At 39.2% G+C, this 14,993-nt stretch overlaps 1 protein-coding gene across 1 annotated transcript in view; it reads left to right on the top strand.

The window, feature by feature from the left end:
* EPSTI1 (epithelial stromal interaction 1) overlaps positions 1-14,993 on the top strand; it is a 49,619-nt gene that overhangs the window by 17,860 nt on the left and 16,766 nt on the right. Inside the window, exon 6 of the mRNA XM_032205230.1 lies at positions 4,870-4,943. Within this exon, the coding sequence (XP_032061121.1) occupies positions 4,870-4,943 (74 nt within the window). The remainder of the gene's footprint in view (positions 1-4,869; positions 4,944-14,993) is intronic.

The following is a 14,993-nucleotide window of genomic DNA, read 5'->3' as shown; positions in this document are numbered from 1 at the left end:
ATTTCAGGTTTGCAAGTTTTGTCTCCATAACAATAAAAATGATCTTCTGTGCAGAAGCTGAAAGCTGAGTTAATTCCCAAATCATCGCTACTGGATTGCATACAAGGAGATGCATAAACAAAAATAGCCTTAATTGCCTCTAGATGAAGCTTAGTCTGTTCCCCGTCTTTTAGTGGTTAGCATTAATCTTTGTGAAAAAGCCCATACACAATAACTCGCAGGGGCAATAAATAGTACCATCTGAAATGTTTTTAACAGTTACCAGCTCATGTATAGCTCCAGAAGCAGTGATGATAGCAATGGTAGAAAGGGGATTAATTATATTTTATTCAGCTATTAAATATATGTTTTTTGCCCATGGGCATTGGACAAGAAGTTGTTGCAAGACTGCAATAACTTCTAGTTACACCTAGAAAATATATTGATATATTGGTTTTGTTTTCATGCTCTTTAATTTCCTTACCTTCACACTGACAGATTATAAAATCTTTATAGGTGTTGTAGATAATAAAACTGTAACTATCAGTTTCTTCTAAAGAAGAGTGCAACATCATGGTGAACATCTTCGCCAAACAAACTGTTTAATTTGAATAAATAAACCTACACCCACAAAGCAAGCAAACAAAACTGAGAAGCATGAAGGAGAACTCTTAATCTGAATTTGTTTATTTGTGTTGTCTACCACAATAGTAATTGAGCTGATGAAGATTTCTGCTTGGAAGACATTAGTATATTAAAAAGGCAACTCTGTGGTTAAGAAAAGCATGCTAGAAAGCCACTGAAAGATGTTGATTTGCATATCTCACCCAGATTATCTCTCACCCAGAGAGCTAGACATGACAGAAAGGGGATCCTAAAGATCTAGTGCTTTATGTACTGGTACTATAGGCTAACACAGGGGGCTAATACAGGCTAAAACTTTCTTTTTTTTTTTTTTTTTTTTTTTTTTTTAAGTCATAGATTTGTAGACCACTGAACCAAAGGGCATTGGCTGAGAGAAAGTCTTTCTGCAAATTCACAAGCCGCCTTCTTCCTGGGCAGTCCTTCTTTTGCTCAAGGTTATAATTAATTCAACAATGACAACAAAACAAACTGATGGTCTGAAAGGCTATCTGCCTTTATTGTCAGGGACCCTGAAACTTCCACAGTTGGAGAGCTACTCTGCCAACAAACTTGAATGGTGAAGCCCTACAGACTAATGTGTCATGACAAGAACAGGTGCTGGTGCTCAGCTGAGTTCTCCCGTGACTCTCAGGACGATGTGCTGTAACCCAATGCTGCCTGTGAACCTAGGAGCTGTTTATGTCAATAATTAAATACTAGTTTTTTACAGAAAAGCAACATCCACTCTTCCTTTATCTTTGTGACCAAGAGAAAAATGGGTATTTGCCTAAGCTGTACCCAAATGTGGAAGGTCTGTATGACCACATGTATGAGTCCACCTGCCTGTCTCTGTTGTTCTTTAATTAACCATGAGGGTAGATGCTGGAATAGCAACACTCTTGGCATCAACCTTGTCTCTCTCCAGCTGCCAAAGAAAAGAAGGGGGATCCTTCCCCCACCATTCTATATACCACAAGACCAGTCTCTGTGTGTAGCATTGAGCAGGGATTTGGGATTACTTTTGCTCAATGTCAGCCATATCGTCCTGGGACTGCTTTGATTGTTTCATGGGGTAACCCAGGGTTGCATGAGTTTGTCTTTTCCTTTCGCGTAAGCTAGTGAGCTCTGAGTGCTCACAGAAATAATTTTGGAGAGATTTTGTAATGTTAGCAAGGGAATTCCTATTTCTGTATTTCTCCCTAGTGCTGAGATATGTGTCTGATCTGCAGACAGTGTGGGAGTACGGGAGAAGCAGTGTTGTTATTTGCTCATTAGTAGCAGGCATCTGCAGCTTGGTGTCTTTTGTACAGTTTTCACATGACAGATTTTGACCAGACTGAGCTATAACTTACTTTGAGTCTTTTGGATGAAAGGACTGTCAAAATTCCCAAGAAAATAAACAAGTGGCTGATATTTGGCTTCTTGATTTTTAAGCTTTCTGTATACCAAATAGCGTAACTTCAGTGTGCTGCATGTTTCTGTTTCCTGTCATTCAGCCTCTGTTCCTGTTATCCTGCCTTTAGCCTTTCCTGTGTATATTCTAAATGTTGACTAAATATGAAAAGGTTAGAAGATTTGAAGTAAAAAGGCTGAGTGTAATTTTACTGAATGCCACTTTCTCACTTCTACTCTTACATTGCATAGTAATGATCCTGCCATCTTTAGAAACTGTCCTGTTTAGAACAAACTGTAATTTCATTTTATTCTTTATCAAATCGTGTGCTCTTTAATTTGACTGTGTTAATCATCACAAATGGCCTTTTTCAGGAATTTGTTAAGACCAGGCACTTTACAGACCTTCTGCTAATGCTTTTCAACATGTTTACCTTCAATATCACAGCTGTTCCACGTTTGGCTTTGTTTTTGAAGACCATGCCAAATGTGAAGTGCTCTGGCAATGTCTACTGATAGATTGTCATTAGTTAGAGAATGTCTGAGTCCCGTTTCCCATCATTTGTATGCATCCTAAGCAAGGGTCTCAGAGTAAACTTCCGAAATAGGAACCAGTTGCACCAGCCACAAGTAAGTAATTTGAATATGCCTGGATTTTCTTCAGGCAGCCTCCTGCTGGGAGAACAGCTGGAGGATATTCCTTCTTTTTTATCTAGTGGATATGATACTGAAGGATTATATTTATTACTGTGTTGTCCTATCTCGGAGATAGAGCAGGGCAACTCCAGCGGGATTTGGATTTGAACTTAAAGAAGGCCTGCAAGATGGTCCCATTTCAAACAGTCTTTCAGAGGTGAAGGCACCAGATTTCATTGTTGAACAGTGATTGTGAAAAGTCTGGGAACTCACTGATGCCATGAGGGTATCAGCATCACCTTTGCCAACAGTAGATGCCATCGGATTCTTTGTCTTTCCTTTCTTCCCTTGTAAGTTGTTAAGCTGCACAGATGGATGGGAGTCTTCTGCCTAAAAAATCATCAGTCTCTGGATGGATGGGATAAGAGCAAATAAGCTATTCTTTAAGCAGTCAAAATTTACTCATATTGTGGGGTGATATGCCTTACTTTAATTTGAGTTTTCTTTTAGTTATGTCAGTACTTCATACATTCTACTACTGTCTCGACATCCCAACTGCCTGAGCAATAGGACACCTTATTCAGAGATTTGTCTTTGTTCTTTTGTTTAATTTCCCATTGCCTTTTTCCAAATAACAACCTCTAAGTCATTTGTCTTTCAACAGTTTATATCATTGTTACACAACACAGTGGCTCTTTTCCTGTCTGCATACATCTGACAGGATTTTTTTTCTTAATCCAACACATGCTGAGAAGGAATTTGCACTTGTTAGGCAAATCTCTTCCAGACAGTCATTCTTTATCCAATTAAAAAATGCCCACCCTGAAATCACTGAAGGCAAAGTAATCGAGTGACTGGCAGTAAATTGTAATTTTTCTGAAATGCTATTGATTGTACTACAGAAAGAAAATGATGGGGTGGGGGAGTTACAGTCATATTCCTAACATCAATTTTCTTCCTTACATCCCCTGACACACATATACACACTTTTCTACCTGGTCTTGCACAACACCTCCACCCAGGTCCCAGTGTCATCTCTCGTTTGGGGCTCTGCCCAAACGGGCCATTCCCAGCTACAGTCCCTTTCTCATTTCTTTAAGGTATTTTCTGAAATTTCCAGGGCACTTTGTTTAGAGCAAGGTCTGGTTGCTGGGTTACGAAACAATTGCTTTTTTTTTCATCTGAAGGTGGGAGGTGAGCAGAGTGGCAGTCGGAGGTGGCAGTGCCTGCTTGCTCAATGTGGTGCTAGCTGTTCTGAGCCTCAGATAGGCGCTCTCCTTGCAGCATCCCCCCACCAACCTCAGAGTGGGAGCCTTGTGCTCAAAATACAGCAGGGCTGAAATCACGGTTTGGCACTTCTGATTTGTTGCTTTTAATACACTGAACTGCCTTTTGACTGCTCTTCCCACTGGACCTACTTACAGCCTGCGTGTCAAAAAAAAAAAATTGGCTGGCCTCCTTTTGACTGGAATTTAGCTTGAGCTACATATTGCTGCTGCAGAAAGTTCTCTAGCTTCTGCTCTATTTTAACATTTTATTCTGCTTCAGTTTGAGGGATGGGGTAGCTCAGACTACCCTTCCACTGGAAATTGTGCAATTTTATGTTAAAGGACCTGATCGCTTCTGTGGTATCCAGATTTGCCCATGAGTTTTATGTTTCTTTTTTGTGTGTTGAGACTTTGGTTGACTCTTGCACTGGACATAGTATCTGAGGTAGAGTTGGATAAGCATAAATGGATAACACTGGATGAGCCTAAATGTCTCACATCCTCATCAGCCTTAACATTTATCCAAACTGACCAGTACCTGATGCTCCTGAAGGCCACAGGTCCATCTTCTTGAATCATTGTCCTTTCAGTGTTACAGGGCTATGACTGGCTTTTGTGCTCTGGTTCTCATCCTCTACCTTCTTACTAGAACGTGTTGCACCAGATGTTAGGAGAGGTGGTCCTAACAGTGGTGTGAGAGTCATTAAGGTTCACAAGGCCCCTTATGAGGGTACACATATCAGCCAGGAGCATGGTGTTATTTTCAGACTAGTTTCTTGATGAGTTTAGTAGGAGCTGTTTGGTCATGCTTGAATACTATAAAATTGGGGATGGGGTCACTTGTGCACCCACCTACTGCTATTGTTGTTTTGAGAACTAGAATACAGAACTGCTTGAATTGAAATAATCAATATTTTTTTTCTTGCTGACTAGAAATCTCAAGTATGTTTTCCTGTTTTTAATGTTGTAGGCAGAGAGACTTGAAGTTAAAAAAAGGCAACAAGAAATGCAAAGAAGAGAGATGTTCCTTGAAGATCAATATTAGTGAGTAAGATTTGAAACTTACTATTTAAATGACCTCATTTTCTTGTCCTTCTGGTTTTGGGGGGGTTGAGCTTTCTTGTTTGTTTGCTTGGTTGGACGGTTTTTCTTTTGGCTGGTCTGGGGATCAGGAAGGGTTTGGCTTCTGTTGTTGTTCTCACTTTTTTTTTTGACTTGATATATTCCAAGCCTCCTCCATATCTTATCCTGTGAGCTCTTTGGTTCAGTAGATTTCTCCTAGCTTCTCAAAGCATACACTTTGAAGCAAAAACTGTGAGTTATAGACTGACTTTGTGCTTTCTTTCTCTAACTGAATCAATATGTGATCATTCAATCCAAGACTAATTATCAAAGCAGTATCTAAATTACATCTCCACCCATTTATTTTAGTGAATAGTAAAGAAATCTAACCCACATGGAAAAAAAATGAGGACTCTACATTCACTACAGTTCTACAGCTTAGATGTAGAGATCTGCAGTGAAGACCTGTTTCCCAATAATCTCTCTTTAATATCAGATTTAGATAGGGCTTAAGTCCTGACATAATTAATTCCATTGGCAATGAAGTTCCTGCCTTGCTAATTCACTCTACCCTATTTATTTATTTTTAACTGATCCAAACTAATACTATCACATAATTAACACACAGTGCTGTTCAGTCACCTTTACCTTTTTTTATCTTTGACTCTTGAAATTACTCACCTGTGTTTCTAGCATGATTGATTGCTCTTTCTTCCTCTGTGACCTTTGGAGAAGTCAGTTTTGTCCCATGCTAGAAGCTCCACTTCCTTCATCATTTGCCCAGACTATGTTCTCTAATCTATAGACATTTTAGAGATTTCTCACTGATCTCAGCCTTTCTTGACATTTTTCTTTTATTTCTTCCTGTTTAGCTTTAGGTACAGCTCTTTCCTAAAATATATTGCTAATGTTCATCTCTATGTATTGGCATTTTGCCTGCAGTTTGTCCTCTGCTTGTCCCAGCATGGATTTCCCCTCAGCATACCCTGATTCCTCAGGATTTCTGAAGACCCTGCAAAATGTTTATATCTCTGCCTTTTGCTGAGAGATACATTCATGCTCTTTGAGCCTACCCTGAAACAGCCTCATGAAATCTTTTCAGAACGGGGTCCTTAGTTATGGGACTTGCTTTTTCCTGTGGGCATTGTGAGGGTCCTTATCTTCCTGTTTTTTTGTTTTGTTTTGTTTTGTTTTTGTGTGTGTGTTGTTTTTTTTTAATTCTGTTTTTTTATTGTTTTTGTCTTAAGTTTTATTTAGTCATGAATGGAGACACATCTCTCCTTTCCCCTCATCTCCTCATTTATTTTTTTTTTCCCCTTAGGGTGAAAGGAATTCTGCTGGTTAGTGCTTTTTCTGTTAAAAGTAAGCTTGGTCATGTCAAAAGCAATTCCAAATGCTCTGGAACACCTTTATGTGGGCAGTCAGTCTGTCCCCAGGTGTAGCAGGGGCTCAGGCTGGCTGGGCACTGAGAGGAGACTGGCTGGCAGCCACTCTGTCCACTGATTTAAGAGAGCATTGTGAGTGTTCAGCTGGAGTCATCCCAGGAAACCAAACTGACTGACGTGACTGAAATTAAAGGTGGACTGTTGAGCTCCATTGCAGCAGAGATGTCTAGCTGTCAAAAGATTATTTGTATATACTGTTTATTAAACATATACCAGGAGAGTCCTGAAGGTACTGAAAGAGGTGAGCTGAAAGCCTACCTACAGCGAATGCAATTTTGGTTAACCGAAAAAATTTCATATTGTACAAAATAACATTACTGCCTTCCCTGGTACAATGAAATCCCCTGATGGGGAGAGGAAGGGAGGACTTGAGCAGTAATGGATTTACTACCAGATGTTGAAGTCATTGGTAAGACACATTGGTGTTTCGGAGCACACCATCCCATAGTAATGGGAAGATGTTGTGTGACACTTCAGATAAGTAGTAACTCCAACTGATGCACTGCTATTTATTAGAAAAGTGCTTGGTATTTAAAGCAGCTGTGTGCTTTTGTGCACTATGCAAAAATGAGTGACTCATTACTTCCATCATCTAAGAGCCTGTGTCGAGTGGCAAAGAGAACAAATATGAGGTTGTGCCCCTTTCCTTACTGTCTGTGCTAGAATATTTTGATTTCCTTCCCTGCTCGGGAGAGGTCATGCACTGCATATAAAGCAGTGACCTCTGCAAAGCCATGTCTGCAGAGCCATTTCAAAAAATAAGCTGCCTTGTTAGTCTGTCTTCTGCAAGCATCTCTAGCTGCAACATCAGTGTTTTCCTGGGGAGATCAATGCCTACCAATGGTCTCATTAGCTGGGAAACCTTTTAAATTGATCGCCACCATCAGCTGTATCTTTCTCCACAGGGTATAGCCCGATGAATACCTCTCTGGTATGAAATGCTGATTGTATTTGATATGGAAAGGCACATATGGTTCTCGTGTCATTAGCATGCTCTGCAAATAAAGCATAATACTGCCCAGAAGTTCCTTGTTCTGATTAAATTCCTGTCACTATTAAAAACACGAACTTCTCAGTGAAATCCCTTTTCAAAGGGTGTATACATGAAATAAGCAAATGCCAAAAAGAAAAATTGCCTGCTGCCTTGTCCTCTGCCTGCAGACTGCAGGTATTTCCTATCTCCTGAAACCTTTGCTAGTGTCTTTCTGTGGAGCTGGCCCTTAAAAGTCAACTGCATGTGTTATCACAGTTGTTTGAGTAAGTGTCTTCTTGCAAGAATGAGGTCTAGGCATGCATGCAGAGTGTTGGGGAAAAGGCTGCGAGTCTTTTGAGGGAACAGCTGGATGAAGGCTCTATCTGAAAGTCCAGGCGACTGAACTGAGTAAAACTCACAAGGTATGTCCTAAAGTAGCTTTGTATAAAAAGTCCAAACAACATTCAGGAGCAGACTTTGGGCTGAAGGAATTGCTTCATGACAGGATTGCTGTGGTTGGTGCTAACACCTGAGGGATTTATTGGTGATAGCATTGCTGTGGCTCTGCCTCTGCAGATACCAGATCTAGAAAATAAAGAGTATGTGCACACTTCCCTACTGAAAGCTACTTATATGGGAAATGGAGCCCTTTCTTCTGAGTAATGGTGTCTTGGATGCATTTTACATTGATGGCCTGTGGTAGAGGCTGTATTTCTGTCAGATTGCATTAAAAGATAATAAATGTGTAGTCCATGCTTTGCAATTACCTAATCCTTGTGAGGAAAGGACTGAGTGTAATGTTACAAATGGGAATGAAGAAGTGGTTAGATGGTTGGCCCAGGACTTTTCAGAATGTCCCTCTTTAGTTAGGACACAAAATTTGTCATTTAAACAACAGTAAGGGATGGACAGCTCGTGACTTGCTTTTCTCTGTGGCTTGCATGAATGCTCTGTGTAAGCTGTGTGCATCTGAGCCTGAACTGTAGGCTATCTTTCCATAAGGTTTTAGCCCAGCTCTCTGATAAGGTGCTTTCACTTAATTTGAATTTGACTTCCCAGAAACTGTAGCGTTGGATGTAGTCCACTGCATTTCTAATAGCCATCTACCAATTTATGTAATGGGAAAAGCAGTCTACACATAGGGTTTCTTTTTAATAGCACATGACGGCAGTGGTACAACTTCACCCTTGCCTTTATACATGCATGTCACTTTTTTTGTGAAGGTTGCACTCCTGTAAAAATTCCTGGCACTGTTGCACTCTGGTACATGTGTGTGCTTGATATATTCAGCACAGAATTTGGAACTGGAAACGCAATTTGCCAGAGTGCCTCTGAGTGCATATTCCAAACACAGAACAGGAGCTTCACCAAACCAAGCTGATATATGCTTGCCTGCCAAAGCAGTTTTCTCAAAAGTCATAAAATGCAAGAAAATAAAACCTGAATCAAACCAGAATTTTTATTTATTTATCTATTTTTACAGGATAAATACTCGCGTCCTTGCCAGTTTTCAGTCCTCTGTGATGTGTGGTTCAAACAGCAGGCTGGTAACAAATTTTCCCCACAGAAGTGCAAATGTAAACCTGACCAGACTTTCAATGTAGGTTGCTAAAGAGAGTGAGAGGGCTCACACAAAAAGGTTTTCAGCCTTGAGAATCTTTTGTTTGCTTCTTTTCACCACAATGGTCTTCATTTTGTTCATTTGCTCCTGATTATTTTAAGCGTTGTCAATTATTTAGCTAACAGGCAGAAAACTAGGCTTTTATAGACATCCAAAGGGACTCTCTTGAGTGTAATAATGAAGGCAGTTTATTGAACGCCTGTGAGGTTGCTTTCTAATTGTATGCATTAATCTGCCCATGCAAGCTGGCTGAAAATATAGAAGCAGATTGCACATGCAGATGGAGCACACAGAATGGAAGATCTATGCAATAGACTTATACAAAACTGCATTTTCCTTAAAACTGGATTTATGCTTATTGCTTCAGATAATAAATGAAACTTGATGTCTAAAATAACTTCCAAGATTATTGGATGAGTCGGTGGGAGGAAAAAATAGCTCAGTAGCATTATTTCATTCTGTCAGGAAAACAAAAAAAGGAAGTGGGTTGACACAAAAAAAATAGTTTTGTGTGTGAGTGGGAAGTGATGAAAATAATTCTGCTGAGAAAGTTCCTATTTTTTATTACTATTTTTCTACTTTCTTCAAGCCTTATACCTAAAATGAACAATTGCCACATTTTTTGTTCTTATTCCCTAGACCTCATGCTCAAAGACTTGCAGGCAAGAATGGCTACCAGCCAAGGACAGCACCATTTTGATCACTATTATTAGATTTGTGCAAGTCCTCCTTGGCATGCTTGTGCATTACTCCCAGTGAAGTCTGTGAATACTGCATGAAGCAAGTAAACTACATAACCAGAATATAGCTTTTCTTCCCAGGAAAGTGCATTGGGGAAGAGCCATCTACATCACACAGGAACTTAATGGGTTAGTTATTCAACTCTGTAGTCTTACGGCTTATAAATTCCAGCAAAAGATGAATCTCCACGCATGTACTCACCAAAAAAAAAAAAAAAAAAACAAAAAACAAACAAACAAACAAAAAAAAACCTATCAGTTCATGCTGACAACTTTGCACACTATTAATGTTTATTTTCTTCTTACACTGAAGTGGATTCTGTCCTCTGTGTGTGGGTTAGAGTTGAGGTAAAGAACGAGAATCCATGTAGAGCTGAGGGCATGCTTGTTGGCAACAGATGGAGGTGTTTTTCTTAAAAATAACTTTCTTAATGGCTTAATTTTGGAGTATGTGCATTTGGTAGAATTTGTTTTCACAGATCTTGGTTTTGGCCTCTAACTTCATTCACACTTAAGCAAATTATTTTCATCTGCAAAAATCCCAACTACAGCTCTGCTTGGAGTCTTTATCTCCTGACATGGAAGCCATGGGAAAGCTGCATAAATGGGCAGTCATCTCATCTACCTTTGGGCCAGCTTCTGGAATTTCTGCTATTTTAACTTTTGATTTTGATGGCCCTTGTAAGGCCATGAGACAGAGGAGCAGCAATCACCCTAGCTCCAGCCAGTCTGGTTTGTTGGTCATAGCAGATGCGTGACTGAGTTGTAGTGCACAAGGCAAAGCTGTAGCTGAGGAAGGAGCAAGAGAAGGGTTTAGACCTCCAAGTTTTCTTCTATTCAGTCTGTTGGTTGTCTGGGCCTGGCCTAACCTAGCTAATTTTAGGCCTCTGGTAAGAATGCACCTCCCGTGGACTTTACTGCAGTGAATAGCAGCTTTTCTTGCAAGTAGACTTATGTAGTGTTAAGCAACAGATCTTAATTTCTGCAAAAGTAGATGAAGTTGTTATGCTTAGCCAATTAAATATTCTGAGGTGTGGAGAAGTACAGGTATGCTTGTTGGTGCTGCAAAAAAAGATGCATCTTGAATTAAATTAAGTTTTGGGTTTTGTTTTTGAGAAGGGGAGTCCTTTTACTATTTAAAAAACATAGTGAATGGTGAGGTATGAAACTAACACTGTGTATGCATTATTCATGGTTCTTAATTTTTCAGTAGAATTGGAGGGAAAGCATGAAAAGTCACTTCAGCATTGCACACTGGCCAAGAATTTGGAACCTGGTGTGCCTGTGTCATCCAACATGAGATGCTACTTCTGTTGTCTTAGCCACTCAGGTTGTTTCATCTCTGAAATGAATATAATGATTTATTTGGCTTAGGCTTGTTTATTCTTATTTTTTACTACTTTTTTTTTTTTTTTTAATGCCTCTTAGCATACTTACAGACATTTGTTAGAGTAGAATTGTAATGCTGGAGATCCTGCAGCTTGAGAAACCAAAGAGCTCAGGAACTGTCTTGTTTTCAGCAGCAGTAAGTGTCCATTATCTTTTTAAAATTGTCAGGAGAAATAAATAGATTTATGATATATACAACAATATTGTGCTTTGTTTTTTTAAAGCACTGGCATTAAAGCTGGTATATATTTCTACATTCTGGCATTTCAATATCCATCAATTAAAGCAGAAGAATTAACTGCCACTGGTTTCATTGGAAAGTGGTAATGAAATTATGAGAGGCCTTTTTAATTGATGCATTTTTAATGTTAGTCTGTGAAAAGGACCTAAAGCCAAGAACTATATTTGTAGGAAGAAAAATTATTTTCATCTTCTATGCCAAATGAACCTAGGCTCATTCAGGCTTTTATATCCACCCCTTTGTCTTACCTCAGTGGTAATGTGGAGAGCACACATGTTTAGTACCCCAAAATTTGAAATGCATGTAGATTCCCTGATCTAGATGTAGCTCGTGAGGTTGTAGGATATACTACTCTAAATCCCTAAATTACACCATTCTCAGTGGAATACCTAACAGATTCACGTTTCTACACTCTACATGTACTTGTTGCACTTCAAGCATAAGTTTTTAAGTAACAGCTTGTAAGAGGTGCACAAGAAAAGACTCAGCTTGAAGAACAGTTGTGAAATGTAAAGTGTTATATCCAAGGACCCACAGGAAGAGTCACAACATGGACTGACTTCAATGGTCACGCACTGTCCCCATGTTACTCAACATGTTACTGGCAACAGAGTCAGGATTTTCCCATGACAGCTCTTAAGAGTTTTTCAATCCCAAGCTTGACAGTGCTTCACTCCACCACAGCTGCATCAGTGCTAATAAATTTAACACTGTCAATCACTGTCACTTTTGAGGCCAACAGGCTTGAGGCTGCCTGTTTCTGTTGCTAGCAAAGTTTTTTTTACCTCCCAAAATGGGGCAATTGCATCCATAGAGCCTTATAGGAGATACTTGTGGTTAATATTAGTTCCCGGACAGCAGCCAACAGCTATTTGGGAAAGTACTATTTGGAACAGGTCAAAACTATGCCAGAAACTGTTACCATAATGCAGATGGCTGAGTTCCCATTGCTACGGGTGCTATCCATTGCCTGGTGCTATTAAACCAGTATGGGAGTAGCCTATTTTAATTAGTGTAGCAAAAGGCTTGTTCCCAATTGTGTGATGGGAAACAGAAGTACAGAATACAACACAAAACACAAAACACAAAATATTTTTGTAAGAATGCCTCAGCTTAACCAGTGCTTCTAAACACTGCTCTCTTCCCTGCAGCCTGATATCTTGGGGAACTAAGAGCTCAAGTTATCAGCCTGTTAGGACGGTGCCATCTCCTTGCTTTGTCTAAATTTTGTATTTCCTTCCGCCTAACTATTTTCAAAGAATATAAGGAGGCTGTTGTTTGCAGAATAATGCTTGGCACAATTCTTCAGTTCATCTTCTTCTTTCCTTCATATTAATTATTTTAGAGGACCATATTTTATCAGCATTTTTGATTAGCCCCTGAAGTTTTAGCAAGTGAGAGTGAGATGTTGCTCCAACTGTCTGCATGTGAAATACCTATGGACACTTTGATATGCTGATTTCCTTCTGGAGATAATGCTTTCCTCTCTGGAACGTTAATTGAACTGTCATCTCTCTGACTTCCCCCATTCCCTGCAGCATGGCTTGTGTTATGCTCTACATTATTATGACTTTAGGATTAATATTATGAAAAGTACTATTCAGACAACATTTTGACAGTCTGGCATCTCAAGATGCTCTGCTGGGTTTTCATAGAGACAATACACAATGAATTAACATAGATGACTGACTTGACAGAGTTTGTCTTCAGTCATATTCAGAAATCTGAGTCCCTTTGCTGTGATAGGAAAACATTATTATTGTATCACTTAATGTGGTGTAGTGAGATGCCTTCTGTACACAAAAGCAGTACACATTCTTGCTGAGAAACTTTATTTGCTTCCACTCTCATAAGCATCTTTTCTAATACTGAAACTGAGTTAGTTTTTCACATAACAGTGTGCTGATCTGGGGAGAGTAATGTCTTAGCCATCCACCTCCTTTTTATGCAAGTACTGAGAACTTGTGCATACCCCAAGTCATTCTTTTACCATCTGTAAGGAATTAAGGCGTCCAGATATACCCCCCAAGAGGCCAGATATTTCTTTACAGAGCTACAACCTTCTCAGATAAAGTCCAGACTTTCTGTAGGAGTACTTAGTCTTTCTGGTGTAGAAATAAATAGTTATTTTAGCATAGGTAGAAACACAATCTGCAATTTAAAACTTCAAGTTCACAAAATTATTCTGTGCAATCTCACCACTCTATCACTCTACCACTCATTTATCCTGAAAAAAAAAAAAAAAAAAAAAAGTGTGTGCATAAAGCTTGGATAAGAAGATACTATTAATTCCTTTAACATATAGGTGTTTTACAGATCAGGGAAACTTGTGTTCTTGTGTTTCACTTGGTTCTTTTTATATTGTGCGTTGGCTGAGGTTATCATAACTTCCCAGGTAATGAAGGAAAGGGAGTGAACTGGGAATGCCAAGACTCTAAAGGCATGGTTTGTTACAGTGTGAGCAAGTCCTCTGTACTTAAATAGCTAATGTGGTTTTATATTCTGTGGAGTAGCACAGAAGAACTTGTAGGTAGGTTCCTTTTCATTTTCTTCACTTCTCCTCAATACACCCACTGACCAGCAGAACATTTTGCATCTACTCTCTGTTTCAGGACATGGAGTGAAAGATAAAAACACTTTTAAGTCTGCTTCTGCAGTTAGTCATCATCACTATTTGGCAGACAAGGCTTTTTGTGCAAGGTTAAGTAGCTTTCTTTGCTGTTGGCATCTTCTCCCCCACAGAGTTAGCTGGCTGCCCTGTCAGGAAAGTAAATCTTTGTGTTGAATCCCTCTTGAAGTACTTTCATGCTTTGCAAAGCTGTATACAGAAATAAAATTGCCTCTAACTCTACTCTTTTGAGTGAGCAAGGACTTGAATATATATGCCTGGACATGCAATTTAAGAAACTGATTCCTGATCACAGTACCAAAACTCCTGCTTTTAGCATATATGTTGTTCTTTGTGACTTTGCTTATCTGGGCTTTGAGCAACCTGGTCTAGTGGAAGGTGTCCCTGTCCATGGCAGAGGGGTTGGAATTAGATGATCTTTAAGGTCCCAACCCAAACCATTCTTTGATTCTAAGAAACTGTGAGAGACAGGATGCTACTTTGAAAATATGGTTTATAAGGGATGCAACTGGAAAAATAAAATTGTCCTCACCAGAATAAGGAATGACAATGTTGTGCAACTCTTTTTCAAATAAAGACAAGCTTTTTTTTTTTAATGCTACAAAATGGTTTTAAGTCTTGCTATCTGATTAAGTAATATGTTGTAAGGGTGCATTGTATTAACAATGAAGGAAAATGCCTTAAAATAATCTTTTAAATTACTTGTCTGAGATTTATGGAGCTGGTAGAAGGATTTGCAACAATTCAGTGAAGCACTTGCATTCTAATGAAGTCCAATGGTATGTGAGTCTGTATTTTAGGAGCTTTTACCATGCAGAAAGAAAGCATAGCCCCTATAGACTGCAAATATGCAAATGACAAAAACTATTTGCTTAAAAAATTCTCCCAGCAAATGTCTTATCCACAATATAGGTTCTGTTTCCTCCGTCCCCTTTCATTCTGTCTGTTCCCATAACCTTTTGTTCCACCTGTGATGTTTTTCAGCAGTCACATG

The sequence above is a fragment of the Aythya fuligula genome, chromosome 1 (assembly GCF_009819795.1).
Source record: "Aythya fuligula isolate bAytFul2 chromosome 1, bAytFul2.pri, whole genome shotgun sequence".
In the NCBI taxonomy this organism is placed as follows: domain Eukaryota; kingdom Metazoa; phylum Chordata; class Aves; order Anseriformes; family Anatidae; genus Aythya; species Aythya fuligula.
The sequence above is the reverse complement of the archived record's forward strand: the minus strand, read 5'-3'. Positions and strand labels throughout refer to the sequence as shown.